The sequence below is a fragment of the Megascapheus bottae genome, chromosome 17 (genome assembly GCF_031878675.1).
Source record: "Megascapheus bottae isolate mThoBot1 chromosome 17, mThoBot2.hap1, whole genome shotgun sequence".
Taxonomy (NCBI): domain Eukaryota; kingdom Metazoa; phylum Chordata; class Mammalia; order Rodentia; family Geomyidae; genus Megascapheus; species Megascapheus bottae.
In genome coordinates this window covers 49,156,450-49,176,984 of record NC_143525.1, presented here as the reverse complement: position 1 = coordinate 49,176,984, position 20,535 = coordinate 49,156,450, and the positions used below count along the sequence as shown (strand labels likewise).

Below are 20,535 nucleotides of genomic sequence, written 5' to 3'. Positions count from 1 at the left end.
GCCGGCAGGCGCTTTCGAAACCCGAAACCCTCCCGGGCCCGGCGGAGGCGGGCGGGGCGGGGCGTGCGCAGGGGGCGGGGCCTGGCGGGGAAGCCCGAGGTGGGCGTGGTCTCGGGTGGCAGCCGCGTCCCGCAGGAGCGTCGGGTGAGGTGGGCCGTACGCGGCGGTGCGCGCGCCCTCGAGCCGGGCGGCGGGGGCGAGCCTCGTGCGGGGGAGGGGGGGGGGCCGGGTCCTCGGGGGCGCGTGCGCAGACGCGTGCCGGCGTGTGTGTGTGTGTGTGTGTGTGTGTGCGCGCGCGCGCGGGCGCGGCGCAGGGGGCGGGGCTGCGAGGCTCGGAGCCGGCCTGAGGCGAGCGGGTGCGCGACGGGACGCGGGCGACCGGAGCCGGGCTGTGGGGAGGCGAGCGGCGGACGCACGGGCACCATGGAGGAGGACGACAGCTACGGTCAGTGCGTGGCCCGGCCGGCCGGCGGACTCCCCCTCACCGCTGCCGCTCGTGGCCCGGCCCGGCCGCGTCGCGGAGCCTCGGGCTGCCGGCGTTTCCCCGGGACGGCGTTGAGGGGCGCGGAGCCGGGCGGCGCTCGGGGGGCCGGGGGGGGGGCGTCCGCGGGGCGGAGGTCCGGGAGCCGGGGAGGGCGCGGAGGCCCGGCGGCCGCGGGGCGCCCGGGTCGGGGTCGGGTGGCGGGGGCCGGCGGGGCCGGGGCCGGGGCCGGGGTCTCGGCGGGTCGCGGTCCGCCGCTGTCACCCGCCCCGCCGGGGCCGGCAGCGTCCGCGCCCCGCGGCCCCGGGCTTTCCGGCTCTCCGGGTACTGGAAGTTGTGAGTCGGTCCGGCTCTTTGTTCCGAGATGACAGGACGGCGGGCGCCGGCCTCGCCGCGCGGCGGCGGAGCTCCGGGTCCCTCCCGGCCGCCGGCGCGGGGCCGCGGGCCGGGCTTCCCCGGGCTCAGCGCCCGCGCAGGCCGCCGCGCCCCGGGCCGCGGTGAAACCTCAGGGTCGCCCGAGGGTCTTGGCCACGCTTTGGGTCGGGCACCAGCTGTGTGCTCGCGAGGGGTAGGAGCGCGGCAAGTGGCACGAGTGGAGAACTTTTGCGTGGTGGTTTGGCAGGGAAGTACAAATACAGAACTTAAAAAAAAACACCACCAAAACCCGCCCCGGGCGGGCGTGGGGGGGCCGCGCGGGTGGCTCGGCCGTCACCCTGGCCGCCCCAGGCGGGGGGAGCCACCTGAGAGCCGGAAGTGGAGCTGTGGCTCCGAGCGCTCGGGGACAGCGCCCCAGCCCTGGGCTCGAGCCCCCGACCCGTTCATCTTGCCGCAAGACCATGAAGAACTGCTTACTGGCCCGCAAAGGCGGTTGAGGAACAGCAGCCCGACCCCGACCTGTGAATCCTGAGCCTTAGGGGGTGTTGCCTGTCCTCACTTTTTATTTACCTTCTAGTAAAGCCGCGTGCCCTTTCCTTTCGTGCTTGGAAAGCAGTCATTGCCGGCTGGCCCAAGAGGTTGTTCAGCCCTGCAGACTAATCTGGGTCTGGTCTGCCCTTTTCTAAGGAGGAGCACTCCCCATTCCCCCACCCCCGCCCTGTCTTGGGCTACTCCCTCTGCACCTGGCCCTGCACGGCCCCCCTTGGTTTCTGTGTTCTGCCCGGGTCTGTTCTCAGCCTCTCCATGGCTCCCGAGCACTGTGCAGGCAGGAAGCTCTAGGTCTGGCTGCTTTGACTACACCAGCTACTTTGCCACTGGGCCTGACTTGAGCTCCTAGGAGGGGGAGATGGAAGCCAGGTGTATTTGTTGCTGCTGCTGCTTTAACAAATTACCCCCAAACACAGGGGCTCAAAATATAAACTTAGAGGTCAGCAATCCAAGGTAGTTCCCGTCAAGCCGATGCCAGGTCTCCTCTGGGCTGGGTTACTTTGGGAGGCTCAAGGGGAAATCACTGCCTTGCCTTTTCCCGCTCTGGGGTGCCTGCTTCCCCTGGACCCTAGTCCTGCCCATCTTCAAAGCCATTCTGCCTGGCTGCTTCTCTTATCAGACTCTGGTGAGAATGGCAGCCATCTGCAACCTTAACCTCCCTTTCCCTGCAGATAACATAGTTACAGATTCTGGGGGTCAGCTGAGGACATCTTTCAAGCCATTACTTTGCCCATGATACTTGGGGGTGAGAAGGAACTTTATTTTCTCCTTTATACACTTTTTTTTTTTTTTTTTTTTTTTTTTGCTAGTCCTGGGCTTGAGCTCAGGGCCTGAGCACTGCCCTTGGACTTTCTCAAGGCTAGAGCTCTACCTCTTGAGCCATAGCACCACTTCCGGCTTTTCTATGTATGTGGTACCAAGGATTCAAACCCGGATCTTCATGCATGCTAGGCAAGCACTCTACCACTAGGCTGAACTCCCGGCCCCTCCTTTATACAATTATAAAGGGTCATCTTTTTATTTTGGAGGAAGCAAAAAAATTTGAATTAAAGATTTCCCCCGGGGAAATAGCATAAAATGGCTGTGTTAAGGTCAAGACTGCCAATTCCTTTTTTCATTTTCTTCTTCCCTATCTCCTTCCTCTCCCTTTCCCATCCTTCCTCCTTCCTTTTTCTTTTTTTTTGAGTGGGGGATTCGTGTGATGACCAGGTTGGCATGAAACAGCTGGACTGCAGTGGTGGACTGAGTCTGTCAGTTGTTTTTTCTTATTTTATTTTTTTTATAGTGTCCTTTGGTTTCCAGAGCTTTCTGTTTCCCTCCAAGATTGTACAGAGAATTTACCCATACAGTTTTCACATGCTGAAAGGAAATGTGTACTCAGAGCCTCTATTGTTTTCTTCAGAATGAATTTCATAAACCTCATTACATGGTTTTTAATGTATTTAATGGTAAAGAGCTGTTCCATACAGTTTTAACTTTTTACATTTTTTTCCTTCTGGGGGGACATGCCCCCCCACCATGAGCAGCACCCAGAACAGATCTTTTGAACGCCATATTTCCTGTGCTGCTAATTTTAACTTTTTTTTATGTACTAATGTTTTTGACTCAACTTTGCTTTTGGTCCTATTATCTGAGTTTAATTATAACAGTCGTGTCAGTCAGCTTAGAACCCTCGCACTCATTCTTCTTTGGGGAAATACATCTGGACTTCTGAGTTACAATAAATAAACTTGGAAATGCAATTCATTTCACTGTTCAGTTAAAAAGAATGTCAGAAACAACCCAAGGCCTCGTGGTGTTCAGCAGGCAGGGACAATTTGCCAGTTACACATGTGTACCTTGTGCCTTGAGTCCTTTTAGAACGACCTCTCTTACTGCCCTGTGGAGACAACTTTTAACTTCTGTTTACTCTACTCTTAGCACTCAAGAAGTAAGAAAGCATAGAGTGATACTTGTCACTCACCACACACTGTATGGATGGGATCAGTCTATGTTTCACAGGATTGTCAACATAAACCTTTGTGCACTGCATTTATCCTGCCACCCTGGTGTCGGCAGCAATTTGGGGCTAGTGAATGTAGTTTTGCCTGGATTCAGGGACAGCGCTCTTTGTAAGGTATCATTTATGTATGTGTATGTAAATATGCATATGTATGTACATGTATGTGTACACACACACACATATATGCATATTGTGGTGGTGGTGGTTTAAGATTTGGACCTAGGAGCCCGGGTGCTCTGGTGCTCTGCCACTTGAACCACATCTCCATTTCTGGCTTTTTGCTGTTTAACTGATAAATCTCAGAGATTTGTCTACCAGTCCGGCTTTGAACCTCAATCTGCAGATCTCAGTTTCCTAAGTCACTAGTATTAAAGATGCAAGCCACCAGCAATCAGCTTAAACATTTTTTTTTGTGGGTCATGGGGCTTGAACTAGGCCTGGGCGCTGTCCCTTGAGCCAAACCCCACTTCTTGCTTTCTAGAGGTTAATTGGAGATAAGAGTCTTGGGTCCTTTTGTGTCTGGACTGGTTTAGAACCTTGATCCTCAGGTCTCAGGTTCCTAAGTAGCTAGGGTTACAGGTGTGAGCCCCTCTTCAGCTTACGCTTTTAAAAGCTGGAGTCCTTGGAATCTACCATTTTACCATAGCAAGGTATACATGCTGTATACCTTGCTTTCACTCCTTTAGAAAAAAAATTAGCTTTATTTAGATAAATTGTCCACTGAGGTTTAGATAAATTTTCGAGTGAAGAGGAAAGCTATCTCTTGAGGCGTCTGTAAAATGTCCTTTACATATTCCACTTACGAAATATTTTAACTTTTCTTCACCTGTGATGTGATCTTCACATTGAGTTCCTCGATTCATTGTCTAGCACAAGCTGAGTGGAACTCATTTTAAGGTAGAACATCAATGTTCCAGCTAGAGTTGAGAGAAGTAGCTTTCAGTTTTTAGGTAGAGGGAGGGCAGTGAGGCCAGGCATTAAGAACGTAGTTCATTTGCATGCCACAAAGATTACTCAGGTGCTGTTGTGTAAGAAAGTACCTTCTCCCTCTTTGGCGCGTGAGGAACATGTCACATGGGCAGGTATTCAGGACCAGAGCAAAAGGAAGAAATAACAAAGACATCCAGCATCTGGGCTTCCGTTCCTTGTATCTTTCCATCTATCTCCCCTTGTCTCTGTGGTCACTGGAGATGGTTACAGTCTGGCCTGGGTTCTGTGCATGGACAGACTGGGGACTCAAGAGAAGCTCTTTCCTTGGGGTGTGTGGGCCATGAGCCACCACCTGAGTGGGGAATGTTGCCCTGCTGGGTGCCTGTGGCATGGGGAAGCATGAATGGGGGCGGTGAGTGGCTGCCACCAGAGGGAACTGACTTCCTGGCTGGTGTAACCTGATATCTAGTTGGTATTTCACCAGGTTGACCTACAGGAAAGCAGGCTCTTTTGCTAGGAAGGGGCTGGGCACAGTCCTGAGTGTCCACAGCACGAGCTTTTCTCAGATTGTCTTCTGGTCTATGCCAGAAGAGCAGGATCAGAGGAGAGCTTGTATCAGGATTATAGGGAGAACTGACCGTGGAGTCATGTGCACGTGTGTGAGTGTGTGTATGGGACTACACTGAACTTGAGAGATAATTCTTAAGCTTACTTTAAAAATTTGGCCGGCATATAATGAATGATTGTTGCCCTTAATGTACTATGTTGTCTCTCATCTCCTTTGCTGTCCCTTGGTTATCTCATATTGGTATAGTATCTCACTTTGTTATCTGATATATTGAATTTATTTGTATTTGGATATTTGAAATTTGATAGGGAAGGGGGGAAAACCAAGACGGGTGGTGGGTGTGGGGGGGGGAGGGAAATGGGTACCAAGACATGTGAAAGGGTATCAATGTATGTGAATTAATGCACCTTCTATCTGGCAAATATCATGTAATCCTTTTACTAATTACAATAAAAAATTTTTAAAAAATAAAGTAAAATAAAAATTTGGCCAGGAGTTTGGCCTAGTCATAGAGTACACAGGTACCACATACACAGGAAAAGCCAGAAGTGATGCTGTGACTCAAGTGGTAGAATACTGGCCTTAAGGAAAGTCCAAGGACAGTGCTCAGGCCCTAAATTCCCCAGGACTGGCAAAAAAAAAAAAAAAAAATTCCACTGGTGGCTTTCTGAAAGTTTGGCATTTTAGGAAAGCAGTCCATTTTTCTCATAGCTGGTTAGTATCCCAGTACTCAGGAAACACCATGAAATAGTTGACATTTTATTTCTTTGGAGGGCCTCATTATTTCCTTACTAGATGACTCTGCATCTGGACTTCCCAGCTGTCTCAAAAGGAAGAGGTGCTTTTCCCTTCATAGGATGCCCTGCCCAAGGGAAGACCCGGCTCCTCTGTGCTTTTGTTTTCTCTTGTGGACTTCTGAACTTTGAGTATGTACTTTATGTTTTAGTTTTGTTCCATCCCTTTTAATTTTTTTATTTTATTATATCCACTTTATAATAACATAGGCATATTTTACATTTTACAAAGATACATTTTTAAATGTTTCCTTTTATTATTTTTAGTTGTACACAGGGTTTTCAGTTCAATAGTTCAGTTTGTAGGTATAATGTACTTCTTGATCAATGCCACCCTGATAATGCATTTTTTAAAATTTTTTATTGTAATTAATAAAAGGGTTACATGATATTTACCAGATAGAAGGTGCATTAATTCACATACATTGATACCCTTTCACATGTCTTGGTACCCATTACCCTCCCCCCACCCCACCCCCGATAATGCATTTTTAACCTGCACTCAGGTCTCTCTCAGCAGCCCTCTGGGACCTCTTTCAAATTCCATGGTGCGTACTTTTTGCAGAGAGAGTCCTTACCTTAGCTTTCATCAGGTTCTCAGAGGGTTCCATGGGTGGCAGATGTGCCTTAAGCCTATGCCCAGGCCAGGCTGTGTGCTAGACTGGAATGTCAGCTAGGGAGTGATCACTCAAGATGTTCAGAGTGATGGTTTGGCATCAGAACAGATGACAGAATAACCAGCCTTCTGAGAATGGGTCTTTTAGGAAGATTAGAAAATTAATTCCCAGTGTTGTTATTTCTTGACTATGACCTCTGCTGAACTCCTGAACCTCTTGATTCTGCCACAGGAGAAAGATCTGTTTTTTTTACAGATGAGCTCTAGTGTGAAGGAATGGAGAGGTGGTGCTTACCCAAGCGTACTTACACCCTCAGAGGCCAAACAGGTGTAGGCCCCAGCAGGCAGAGGGTTCCTGCAGCATGGTGAGAGAGCTCATGGCTTCAGAAGAAAGCTGCCTTTTCCGTCTCTGTGCTTCCAGAATAAGCCTTGCACCTGGGGTCCCACAGGGCCAAGTTTAAGTTAGCATGCAGGGACTTTGAATTTTTTTTTGTCTTTAATTTTCCATCCCAAACAGAGTATGAACACTGCTGTAGTCATGTGCTCTCTTTTGATTTTCTAGGGTATGGGTGATTTCTGTTGATCTTACATTTAGTTACACAGTTAATGGTTTGCCCTTATTGAAAAAGAACAGTTCTGTGAAGTAAGGGTTTTCTTAGAAAATCTGGAACATACAGTTACCATAATTATATACTTTGTGGACTTTTGAGCTAGTCTCCTGGGGATGACATTGGCATGTCAGAGAGTGTTAACTTTGAAATTCTGGATGCATGGTGCTAGTTGTTCTTCAAAGAACTGTATGCAGTAGTGTTCCCTGCTAGCTGGGCTCTGTACATTTCTGATAGGCACCATAACAATTGGCACTTAAAATCTTCCTTTACTTAAAAACTCAAAACTAATTCAATGGTTGCCAAATGGTGTCTCATTGAATCTATTGATTACGTTAGGTGAAAGGAATGTGTTTGCCTGTTTGTGTTTTGTGACTATTTCACATTGGATGATGGCTTCATTCCTCTGAGAATTCCTGTAATGACCTCTAACAGATCAAGTGGTTACAGTTTTTCTCACTCTAATGTTGTAAGGGGGAAGTAGGTGTTGAGGAAAATGGGCTTTTTTTAGAGGGTTTTCTATTATAATTAATAGAAGAGTTACATTATATTTGCTAGATAGAAGGTGCATTACTTCACAAACATGTTTTTTGTCCTGAAACTGCAGTTTGGATCAGATTTTGGCTAGTTGTTACATATCTACCTCTCCTCAGTTTTTCTCTTAAAGACCTCTCCACCTTTAACTGTCTTCTGACCAAGTATAAAACTTTCCTCTAGAGGAAAATGTATGAGTTTTAATAAATCTGATTGGTCTGGATTATAATGTAATGAGCTCTTATGGACCACACACACTCCAACTGTTGCTAACTGTTCCATGTGGTAAACAAAGGTCTTGCCAGGTGGACCTTTTTTTTTTTGTATGTTTGGCCTCACCACCAGGTAGGCCACTACACTATAGGAAAAGCCAAGAGGAGGCTGCCTTCTGCTTTAAGGGTGGGGGAGCCACATGATAGGGTGTGTGTAGCGGGGGGGGGGGGGGAGGGGGACCCTGCATAGCCACAGAGGTGGAAAAACTCATGGTGGTAGGGTCTCCTCCCTGTGTGCTTGTCTTCTCCTACCACCCCCATACCCCAAGATGAAAGGCCTTTGGAGTGGGCTTTGAAGGGAAGCCCTTTGCCCAGACCTGTCCAGATCACCAGCCCCTTGCAGCTTCTTGCTTTCTCTCTAATTGTTGTTGCTTAGTTTCACTTGCAATAATAGAGGCCTGGAGGAGGTGGAAAATTATTTAGAATGTTCAAGAAATGAATCCCACATCCTCTCAAACTGCTGGCAACGCTGTTTTGCTGTTCCCTTTGTACTGACTGCAAAAGCACGGACTAGAGGATGACAGGGGGGTTACCCCTGCACGTCCTCTATGTAAGAAAGGCACCCACACCCTCCTTTTCTGCTTTTGGGGCAATGAGGTGGTGGGGCTGCTTCCTGGAAGGGCTGAAGCTGGCAGCAGGCGCAGGATGGCACCTTCTCACACATACTTCCCGTGTGTGTGTGTGTGTGTGTGTGTGTGTGTGTGTGTGTGTGTGTGTGCGCATGTACATATGCTCGTGTGCGCTTGTGCTGCTTCTGGGGGTTGAGCTCAGGGCCTGGGCACTGTCTCTGAGCTTCTTTTGCCAGCGTTTGATCACTTGAGCCACAGCTGCACTTCGGGCTTTTCTTTTTTTTTTTTTTTTTTTTTCAGTTTTGTTTATTGGAGATAAGCATCTCATGGACTTTCCTCCTTGGGCTGGCGTGGAACCACAGTCCTCACATTTCTGCCTCCTAAGGATTACCAGTGGGGACCATGGACACCCAGCCCCCATGTGCCTTCCTCCTTTGTGTGCTGTCTTCAAGAAGCTGGCTGTGTCCAAAGCTGTCTATGCTGTCACTAGTAATGCTGGGTCTGAATGACGGAACTGGTGCACAGCTATTAAAAACCACACTCTTCCATCGTACTATCAGAGGTTCGGTTTCTGTGAGCAATTTGCAGTTGCTTGTTGAGTCAACATTACTAACTGCTCTATGCCATGAAGTCCCTGTTGTCATGGCTGCTTTGAGCCCCAAAGGAGGAGGCTGGCATGCAGACAGGCGTGTCTGCACCTCTGGCATTGGGAGGGAACTGGATCATGGAGGGGCTGGGCTAAAGACCAATGAAGGTGGCAAGTGAACTCATTCCTGGCTAAGAGAATGAGCAGAGGATGGGCTAGGGAGAGGAAGCAGCGTGGCCACTGGGAGCTGCCCAGAGGTAAGAAGGAGACCACAGCAGGTTAGGTTTCAGGGTATGGTGGTGTTAAGAACCCACTCACTGTCTGGCTTAAACTCAGGAGGGTCAGAACTTCACGACTTGATGGTTAGTTTGCAGTTCAGATAGGTGACTGGGTGGACACTTCAGGAGCTGTCATTAATGCCCATAGAGATCTGGTCAGGGCCTGACCCAGGGAAGCAGGAGTTGGAGGAGAGAATAAAGTAGAGATAGTGCTGGCAGATGTGATTACCTGTATCTGTTAGGGATGGATTATGGAACAGGGAAGAAAGGAGCCATGGCTTCAGGTAAGTTGAGCCTTCAGCCTCTGGTGTCTGCTTTGATAAAGTCTAGGTTCAAACTGAGGGATTTGTGGTGGACTGCAGGAATCTGTGGCACTTTGTAGAGGACCTGCTCCAAAAGGCCATTTAGATGGCTGTGTTGGACTAGAGGTTGAGAGATGATGAACACATAACTGGGACCGGGAGGGTCCCAGAGAGTGGGTGACAGACATCACATGCTGTTTCCAAAGAGGTCCAGGATAGCATCTTGGCAGCCCCACGAAGGGCTAGGTGGAGGCAGAGGACTGCAAAGGAGCCTTCAGAAGGCTGACTTGCATTGCCCTTCTAGTAACTACACTGTAAAGAGAAGAAGGGAGAGGAGAGAAATACTACGGGAGCTCAGTCAGGAGAGGAAGGGAGGGAAGGTTGCTAGGCGGAGGGCAAGGGGGGAAGTAGAGAAGAAAAGAGGCCAGAGGGTACACATAGGAGCTTCCACAATAGTGAGGAGTAGTGCGGAAGTGGAGAGCTTTTTGTTGCTAATTTGGGGAACATGTAAGAGTGATTTTTCAACTCTTTCCTAATACATGTTTGAATCCGTGTTCCTGTGTAGTTAGTGAATCTCCAGAGGCGGGGGCTCATATTTCACTTTGTCCACTTGCTTCTACGCACAGCAGCTGCAGACTGCCTGTGATTGAGAGCCCATTCAGCTAAAGTTACTTTCTTTTGTATTCTCTGATTCCCTGAAATGTAGTTTCCAGAAGCCATAATGATTGAAATGAAGAGGGTGCTTCAGTTCTCAGCTGTGCTTTGCACACGACATTGTTGCCTGTAATGAGGACTACTCTCCCTCCAGACAGCCCTCCCCACGCCATGCTGTCCCCACCCTACTTCCACTCTTCCTTGTTAGCGAAGCTGTCTTCTGTCTGTCCATCCACTCAACTGTCTAGCCAGTCAGCTTTTCTTTTTTTGGTTTGTCATGGGGCTTGAACTCACAGTGCCTGGCCACTGTCCCTGAGCTCTTTTGCTCAACGCTAACACTTTATCACTTCCAGTTTTTGAGCAGTTAATTGGAGATAACAGTCTCATAGACTTTCCTGCCAGGCTTGTCTTTGAACTTGGATCCTCAGGTCTCAGCCTCCTGAGTAGCTAGGGTGACAGGCATGAGCCACCAGTGCCTGGCCAGTCAACACTTCTTTTACTGTTGTCTTCCTGTCAGGGTGATTGCTTTGGGGATTTTTGAAATCAAGGCCCTGCTTTCAGAAACTCATAGCATAGAGCAGTGGGTAAGATTTTTTAAAAATGGAAGAACATATGACAGATGATATGATGGTGATATGAGCAAATGTAGCTACACTCCGGGGCATGTGGATATGTGGGTGAAAGTCACTCGGGAGGGCTGAGTTCCGAGTAACTGTGAATGCCCCTCCTGAAAGAGCCCTGAACTGCTGGCTTCTGTGTTTCCCATTCAGTGCTGAACCTCATCGTCCTAGAGACAAACTATCCTTTTTACATCTCTTAAAGATCATTGTTCTTGTGGAGTGGCAGGCCTGGCAATGGAAATGGATAGGCTTTGGTTAAACATGTGTTTCGGGCTACCAAATGTTTTATATTAAGAGTCATGAGTCTTGTATGTAGTTGAGGAATTTGTGGGATTGCAGAGTAAAGGTGATTTGTCCCTCCCAAACCCTCTGAGTAAGGCTGGCTTAGAGAACCTCTGACACCAGGGTCATGCAGCCTGGGCTTTGATTCCCCTAGAGCAAGAACACCTCTTTCAGTTAGGCAACTAGGATTTAGGAGCCACCAGATAACTAGTCTCAGTGATCAAGCCTCTTTCTAAGCTATGCTGAGTGCCTCTCCACTGTGAGAGCTTTGTCTTGATCCTTAGCTCTTGTTCCCCTCCTGGTTGAAGAAAGGGCTGCTGTAAACACTCAGGGAGAAGCAATCCCTGCAATCATGAGCTTCCAGCTTTCAGAGCAGAGGCAGGGATTTGAAAAGGACCTTGCCAAGACAGGAGTACCAGCAGTGAGGTTGGAAATAGATTTTGGGCCCCAGATGTGTAACCATGGTATGGAATGCTCACTTGAGACTGTCTGGGAAAGATTTTCATAAAATAAGGCCTGGGCCATCCAGCTGATGTCAGCTTAGCTGTGTGGGTCTCAGAGAGTGCATACAGAGGCCCCAGAATTGCCAGTGTCTGTTCCAACATGTTGTCAGGATGACAGCCTGACAATAATACAGCACCAAACAGAGCTCTGCACAGCCCTTCACTTCTTGCTGGGAGCTGATGCCCTCCTGGTCCACCCTGGCATGCTTCTTCACTGCTCTCCTGTTTTCCTGAAGAGTGTAACTTCTTTCTGACCTATTCTTTACTCTGACAGAAGTGTCTTAGTTCCCCCTGTTCAGGCCATGGTGAGAAGCATGGAGGAGACGGAATTCTGGCAGAATTCCTCGGTGGAAAGGAAGATTCTTTTGTGGAGTTACAGTATCCCAGTGGGATCCCATCAGACTCTGGTCTAACTTCAGAGGGTGGCGGTATCCCATGGTACACCAGGAAGGCTCCTCTGCCTAGGATGGTTCAGTGAGGCCCAGGTGACCCACTGAGATACCTTGTTTTGCTTGCACACCCCAGGCATCTGTGGGTGTTTTCTACTAGTTCACTGGGCCTAGGTGCTTTCCTCACACTTGGGTCATGAACAGGCCCATGGCCCAGCCCCTGCTCAGATCCTTAGTCAACCAGGATCTTACTTGGATGGCCCAGTTGGTTACACAGCCTGTGTTGCCACCTTACTGCCTGGCCTTCCTCCTCTTCTTGTCTTGTTGGTGGAAGGGATCTTCCTCTCTTATTACCAACCCAACCCACAGGCTTAGCAGGGCCTTGTTGACTGAATCATTACATCTAAACTTGCTTCTGTTTTTGACAGAGAAACTAGGCCCCTGAGATTGCTCATGGCATCTGTGAGTCACTCAGAACCAGAGCCTCTTACCTCATGTGCACTACCTCTTGCTTCATTCCTGGGTCAGCCTATACTTTGTGTGGAGGCATGATTCCTACCGCAACTAGTGGTGGAGTCACCCAAGCTCCTCGCCATGGACTTGTTGGGACGGCTGTGAAGATACCTGCTATGTTTTTGATCTTTCCCTGGGCTTGAGCTCTGGGCCTGGGCGCTGTCCCTGAGCTCTTCAGCTCAAGGCTACCGCCCTACCCCTGAGCTACAGTGCCACTTCCGGTTTTTTGGTTGTTAATTGGAGATAAGAGTCTCATGGACTTAAGCGCCCAGGCTGGCTTTGAACTGCAGTCCTCAGATCTCAACCTCCTGTGTAGCTAGGTGTGAGCCACTGGTGCCAGCTTGCTTTTGATCTTTCTATATAAATCTTCACAAGAGGGATATTTGCTTGAAAAAATGAATGATTTTATGCTTGAAAGATGAGTGTGCCAAACAAATTACTTAGGAGAAGCCAATACAGCATATAATAAGTTTACCAGTCTCTCCCAAAGACTTCCTGTTTCCTCCTTCCCCTCTTATCTCCTCCTCCCCACTTCTTCCTTCTCCTCTTCCTCTACCTCCTCCTTTGTCTTCTCTTTCTGCTGTTTTCTCCCCTTTTCCTCCTCTCTGTTTTTTTTTTGTTGTTGTTTCTGGCCAGTTGTGGGGCTTGAACTCAGCGCCTGAGCGCTGTCCTTGGACTTTTCTCAAGGCTAAAGCTCTACCACTTGAGCCACAGCACCACTTCTGGCTTTTTTCCATGTATGTAGTACCAAGAAATAGAACCCAGGTCTTCATGTATGCTAGGCAAGCACTCTACCACTAGGCCAAACTCCTGGCCTTACTTCTCTGTGTTTGGACAACTGTATGGCCCAGTCTGGTTTTGAACTGTCTCACTGCTTCAGCTCCTAGAGTGCTGAGATTGGGTTGTGTGTTCCCATGCCTGGCTTAGATGCATCTGTAAGGGGAATAAACAACTAGAATTTGGTTGTTGGGTACTAGTGGCTCACATCTGAAATCTTAGCTACTCAGGAGGCTGAGATCTATGGTGACAGTTTGAAGGCAGCCCAGACAGGACAGTTTAGGAAACTCTGATCTCCAGTTAGCCACCAAAACACGAGTCCCTTCCTGCACATCAAAGTCAGAAATAGCTAGTGAATCTCACACTTCACCTCTCTAACCCCAACTATTCTGACTCCCTGCCCTCCCTCCCTCCCTCCCTCCCTCCCTCCCTCCCTTCCTTTCCCTCTTTCTTTCTTTTCTTTCTCTCCCTCCCCCCCCCCCTTTCTTTCTTTCAGCTTCTTACACTTGCTAGGCAGATGCACGGCCACTTAGCCATATCTCCAGCCCTCATTTGCTTTACTTATTTTGCCCAGGGTTCGCTTCAATTTTCAATCCTCCTACCTATGCCTCCTGCATAGTTGGGCTGGCAAGCACACACCGCATGCCTGGCTTATTGGTAGAGATGAAATCTTATTAAATTTTTGTTCAAACTGGCTTTGAATTGCCCTCATCCAGCTCTCTGCCTTCCGAGTAGCTGAGCGTACTGGAAAAGACAATCAGTTTCAGCCTTCTTCCACTTATTTTATTGGCAGTTGTGAGACTTGAACTCAGGGCCTAGGTGCTGTCCCTGAGCTCTTTTGCTCAGGGCTAGCACTGTACTCCTTTGAACCACAGCTCCACTTCCAGTTTTTGAGTGGTTAATTGGAGATAAGAGTTTTATGGGGACTTTTCTGCCCACATGGGCTTCAAACCACAGTCCTCAAATCTCAGCCTCCTGAGTAGCTAGGATTATAGGTGTGTGCCACTGGCTCCTGGCTCCTTCCACTTGTGAGGTCCCTTATAGTCATCTAGATAATTGATGATTATCTCCCTTTTTTAAGATTAGATCATTAGGGGCCCGGAGTATGACCTAGTGGTAGAGTGCTTGCCTAGCATGTATGAAGACCTGGTTCCATTCCTTGGTACCACATTCATAGAAAAAGCCAGAAGTGGTACTGTGGCTCAAGTGGTAGAGCTCTATCCTTGAGAAAACCCAAGGACAGTGCTCAGGCCCTGAGTTCAAGCCCCAGGACTGGCAAAAAAAAAATTAGCAGATCAATCTTTTCCATTGCATTTACTGACTTTACATACTTCCAGGTTCTGGGCATTAGAATGTGGACATCTCTGGGAGTCATTATTGTGCCAACTGTTGGCACACCAATGTTCTTATTCCTGGATGTTTCTTAAGGACCAGTGGTCTCATCCTTCCTGTAAGTCTTTCTTGAGGAATGTGCCACATGGTTATCCACGTGTGTTCGGTGTAGACTTTGCTTAGCTTTCTTAAGCATTTCTAATTGTACAAAAGTATTTTTAATTCAAGGGGAAGGCAAGCCATGTGCAGAAGCAGCAGCAAGCCTAACTCTTCCATCCTGAATTCCACTGATCTGCAGCCCTCCCTCCTTGTCATCAAAGCACTGGGGCTGAAGCTATGTTGTTGCTGTGCAGCCTTTTGCATTTTTCTCTCTTTGAGAGCAAAGATTACCTTTCCTGGTTTCAGGTACTGGAAACAGTAGAGCAGCGAGTCTTGATAGGAAAGAGGAGCTTGCCATTCTAGAAGGAAGTACTGGCAGACTGTTACTGGATGATTATGGCCCTCTCAGAGAACTGTTGAAGGTTTTTTTTGTGGTTGTTTAGTTTCTACCCTGAGTAGATTTCAAGGGTACAAAGTATGTTTCTGGCTTAGTATTTTTGCTAAGCACTATTGTTCTTTCCCATTTCTGCTATTGTTCTTATCTCCCATTTTCTAAGACATATAAACAGTGTGTGCACATCATTATAATAAGAGAAATGTAAACTTATACTTTAAAAAGAATACATAAATTATACATTCTTGTATTAAAACCCAGTTTACAGGGGAAAAAAAGTATAGTTTACATCACATAATCATTTGGGGTGTGTGTGTGTGTGTGTGTGTGTGTGTATGTGTGTATGCGTATATATATATATCTATATGTCTGTATACATATGCATGTGCTGGTCCTGGGGCTTTAACTCAGGGACTGAGCTCTGTCCTTGAGCATAGACTCTAGCACTCTACCACTTGGGCCGCAGCACCATGTCCAGCCTCTTCTGAGCAGTTTATTGGAGATAACTGTTTTATGGACTTTCCTGCCTGGGCTGTCTTTGAACCGCTATTCTTCGATCTCAGTTTCCTGAGTAGCTAGGATTTCAGGTGTGAGCTAACAGCACCAGGCTTACATGTAACTTTTTTTTTCTTTTTTGCCAGTCCTGGGCTTGAGCTCAGGGCCTGATCACTATCCTTGGGCTTTCTCAAGGCTACAGCTCTAGCTGTAGTGAGCCTCAGCACCACTTCCAGCTTTTTTCTATGTATGTGGTACTGAGGAATCAAACTCCAGTCTTCGTGCATGCTAGACAAGCACTCTACCACCAGGCCAAACTCCCAGCCCCTAAACATAACTTTTAAAGATATTTTAATAATCTTTCAGAAGTTAGACTTTAGTTCTCTGTATTATCATGTTCCCAAGGTCATTTAAATTCCACAAAAATAGGTCACTCATTGCCCAGTCCTAGCCAAAGCAGAAAGAATGAAAGGAGCAGGTCCTAGGCCAGCTTATCACCATGGTGATCCATCTCTTAGAGAAAACAAAGATTCCAAGTCTGTTTTGCCAGACTGTGTGAGAAGATGGTCACTCTTGGAATGAGCTCTTGGAGACAGCTGGAGGGCTCATTGGCAAGGAGATGGGTCACGGTCTTACTATAATTCACATTACAGTGAGCTTGATAAATGAGCCCAGGAGCTGCAGACAGAACTGGGGGACGGCCCTGTGATGCCATGTGGAAGGGTAACTTACTCCAAATAGTTAGCCCACTTTCCAGCATTGTACGTTGGTGTGTACATAGAAGGAATGCTGTACCTGTATAAGAAGTCAGATACTGACATTGAAACCAAGCTGTGGCCAGGGGAGGCAGTGGCATGCCAAGGGAGGGCTGGGTATGGATATCTTTTGGCACTTTATACAAAAACATGGAGAGTACAGAGACAAATATTGTATCTACTTTGAGAGTGAAGGTGGCTGAATAATGAGATGAATTTATTCCTGGACCAGTCTGGGCTGTGATCCTCCTTGTTATGCTTCCATGGAGCCGGGATGGCTGGAGCATACCACTACACCCAGGCTGGCTAGGAACCACAGTCCTCCTGCTCTTTGCTTCTGAAGTAGCCGGGATGATAGGCATGAGCCACTATACCCTTTAACATTTTTATCTTACTGTGCAGCCCAGGCTGGCCTCAGATCACTATGTAACAGAAACTGGCCTTGAACTCATAGTCCTCCTGCCTTTGTGCCTCCCAAGTGCTAGGATTATACAGCCTGTGCCATTCTGCTGACTGTAGTACGATTTTGTTTTCCTGCTTTAAGAAAGAAAAAAAAAATCAGGGGCTGTGAGTTTGGCCTAGTGGTAAGAGTGTTTGTCTGGCATGCATGAAGACCCAGGTACCACATACACAGAAAAAGCCAGAAGTGTTACTGTGCCTCAAGTGGTAGAGCTCTACCCTTGAGAAAGCCCAAGGACAGTGCTCAGGCCCTGAGTTCAAGCCCTGAGACTGGCAAAAAAAAAAGCTCACATCTGTAATCCTCATCACTCAGAAGGCTGAGATCTAAGGATCTGAGGATCATGATTTGAACCTAGCCCTGACAGGAAAGGCCGTGAGATCTTGTCTCCAGTAAACTATCAAAACTACAAGTGTGGCTCAAGTGCTAGAGTGCTAGCCTTGAGCAAAAGAAGCTCAGGGATAGCACCCTGCGCCTAAGCCAAGAAAAAGAAAAAAGAAGAAAAGTCATGTTAAAGAAGTATTGTTGCATTCTTTGTTAGCCTGAGGGGAAACACCCTAATCAATCATTTGAATGAGAGGGCACAAAAGAACTGCAGTAGTTGAAAGAAGGGGGCTGAGGTTTCCCAAGAGTGGCTGTAGGACACCTGTGCATACCAGTAATGAAACCAATATTCAGAAATAATAAATAATGAAACCAATATTCAGAAAGTGCTTCTGTATCTGAGCGGTCTTGTGTCCTTAAGTAGTAACTGACAAAGCAGTTTCACCTTCGTGTGTATATGTGTGTGCACTCACACATGCTGGTCCTGGGTCTTCAACTCAGGGCCCACTCAAAGCTGGTGCTCTGCCACTTTGAGCCACAGCTCCATTTCTAGCTTTCTGGTAGTTAATTGGAGATAAGAATCTCATGAACTTTTTTGCCCTGGCTGGCATTGAACTGCGATCCTCAGACCTCAGCTTCCTGAGTTGCCATGAGCCACCTGTGCCCAGCTGAATTGTTTTTTAAAAAGCAATTTATTAGCTGGGCTCAGTGGCTCATGCCTGTCATCCTAGCTACTCAGGAGGCTGAGATCTGAGGATTGTGGTTCAAAGTCAGCCTGGGCACTAAAGTCTGTGACACTTTTATCTCCAATTAACTGTCAGAAAATGGGAAGTGGTGCTGTGGCTCAAGGGGTAGGGCTGAAGAGCTCAGGGACAGTGCCCAATCCCTGGACCAGTTCAAGTCTCAGGACCCAAAAAAAAGGCAATTTATTGTGATTTTCTCTCTCTCTCTCTCTCTCTCTCTCTCTCTCTCTCTCTCTCTCTCTCTCTCTCTCCTCTCTCTCTCTCTCTCTCTCTCTCTCTCTCTCTCTCTCTCTCTCACACACACACACACACACACACACACACACACACACACACACACACACACACACACACTCCCTGATACTGTGGTTTGATCAGGTGCTCTAACACTTGAGTTCCTCCATCAGCCCTGACACATATTTTTAAGGCATTAAAACTTTGGATCATAGACCCCCTGTCCTGGGGACCCTCAGACTGCTCTTCTCGAGTCATGTGGCAGCACATAGGCTAGCCACGCATGGCTCTGTTCACTTCCTGGGCTGTGGTAGAGGGTACAGGAGGATTTACACACCTCTGATGATCAGTGCGCTGCTGACTGCTCCTCTCAGGCTGTAACCATCTGATTTATCTGGTTTTGCTTTGGGCCATTCAGAATTCCCCATTCGAGGGCTTTAAGCTTTGGAGCGTTCTTAAGAAGAAAGTCAGGAGATCAAAGAAGCAAAAAATAACCAAGCTTGGATTTTTTTTAAAGACTCCTTTATTATAGTTACCAAGTTTAACTATCCACCTACTTTAGCTTCCTGAGTGTCTTTGTGTGGTTTTCTGTTTTGGTCCTTTGTAGAGATGCCCTCCCTTTATGACACTAATGTTGCTAGGCAACCACTGGATGGGTGCCAGCCAGGGAAGTGTCCTAAAAGACCCTTCTGCCTCCCCACTTGGACCAAAGAGAGGCTTGTCCCTGAGACTACTGCCAGGCATGTAGGAAGCTGAACCATTTGCCCCAAGAGTCATGTGGGTACTGATTCATCTGTTCTCCAGGCTGTGAGATGCTGTCTGAAGAGAAGCCATTGCAGGCTGTGTGCTTGGGTTGGTAATAATGGTGCCTTCTCTAGCTAACTGAGAAATTATTACTGTGGAAAATTGCAAACACAGGAAAAGTTAGAGGTTCGCTTCCTCCATTAACGTGTCATGTGATTACAGTCTTGTACATATCCCTACTTGTTCATCTGAGTTAGGGCCTTTCTGGAAAATCTGGGGTGTAGAATGCTTTGTAGCTTGTTCTTATTTACTAATAAAAAACAGTATGTGTCTTTCTCTGTCATTAAAATTCTAAACATACACAAGTGGTAGTGACATCAAGGAAAGGACGCCACTCTCTCAGGGGACAGCAAGAAGGAATGAGGCTGTGAGGAAGCAGCTTTGCCAGCCAGGCCATGGAAAAGACCCCCAAGCTTCAGATTTGCCCAGCAAATGGGCACAAGTGGCAGGCACATTGGTCTGGGGTCAGTGCCTTCTCTTGCCCATCCCTGCAGTTTCCACTTGGTTTCTGTAGCAAATACTTTGTGATAAACTTTGCCTCCCTTCCTAGTATTTTGTTAGGCTAGATTCCTTTAGGCAAACTCACTGGGTGGGCCGGTTGTTTAACTGCAGTAGCCATACCAAATGCATTTTCAGAAAATCCTGTTACTTTAACCTTCACACCAATAATGATGATACTTGTTAATTTATCCTTCCCAGTGTTAAATCAGTTTTTAATCACTTAGCGTATGGCTTAATTTTTCTGCTAATTTGAAATTTTTAAGTAATTTTATTACTATAAAGGTACAGTGGGATTATCATTTCGTGGGTAAAAACTTAAGCTGTGTTTTCCTTCTCATCTCTGTCATGGTGGAAAGAACTTTGTTCTAAGAACGTGCCTCTTCTCTGACTTTGTCAAAACTATGGTAGCTGCTTTAAAAAATCATTTATTCAGCTGAAGATTAGCAGCCCGGTCCTCCACAGTCCTTGAGATCGGGGCTTGGACAATCCTCGGGGACCGTATATTCTAGATGGAAACGAAAAGTGCTGACCTTTATCTAGCTCAGGAAGAAAGCTGATGGGAGTGTTTCCTCTGACTTTATCTATCTTGGTTTCAGACAAGGTTGTGTTTTTTTTTGTTGTTGTTTGTTTTTTTTTTAATTTTGTCAGTCATGGGGCTTGAACTCTGGGCCTGTAGAAGAGCTGCCCCTGAGCTCTTCTACTCAGGCCTACCACCCTACCCCTTGAGCCATAGCAGCACTTCCAGTTTTCTAGTGGCTAATTGGAGATGAGAGTCTCACAGTCTTTAGTGCCCAGCCTGGCTTTGAACCATGATCCTCAGATCTCAGCCTCCTGAGTAGCTAGGATTACAGGCGTGAGCCACCGCACCCAGGTTCAGACAAGGTTTTTTAAGAGACAATTACAATGACATCTCACACACATCTTCTCCTTGTGAATACTCTGTATGTAATTTTTGCTAAGTTTGTTAAACATAGACCTGTGATTATAGTTTCCAAACTTCAGCATTCCTGGAGCCTATGTTAACTGACAAGGCATTTTTTTTTTTTTTTTGCCAGTCCTGGGACATGAACTCAAGGCCTAAGCACTGTCCTTGGGCTTTTCTCCAGGCTAGCACTCTACCACTTAAGTCACAGCATCATTTCTGGCTTCTTCTGTGTATGTGGTACCAAGGAATTGGACCCAGGTCTTCGTGCAT

At 47.5% G+C, this 20,535-nt stretch overlaps 1 protein-coding gene across 1 annotated transcript in view; it reads left to right on the top strand.

Annotated features, from left to right (window-relative positions):
- Positions 1-327: 327 nt before the first annotated feature.
- Positions 328-20,535, top strand: part of Cyth1 (cytohesin 1) — a 72,132-nt gene continuing 51,924 nt past the window's right edge. Inside the window, exon 1 of the mRNA XM_090351294.1 lies at positions 328-445. Within this exon, the coding sequence (XP_090207420.1) occupies positions 424-445 (22 nt within the window). The 5' untranslated portion in view covers positions 328-423. The remainder of the gene's footprint in view (positions 446-20,535) is intronic.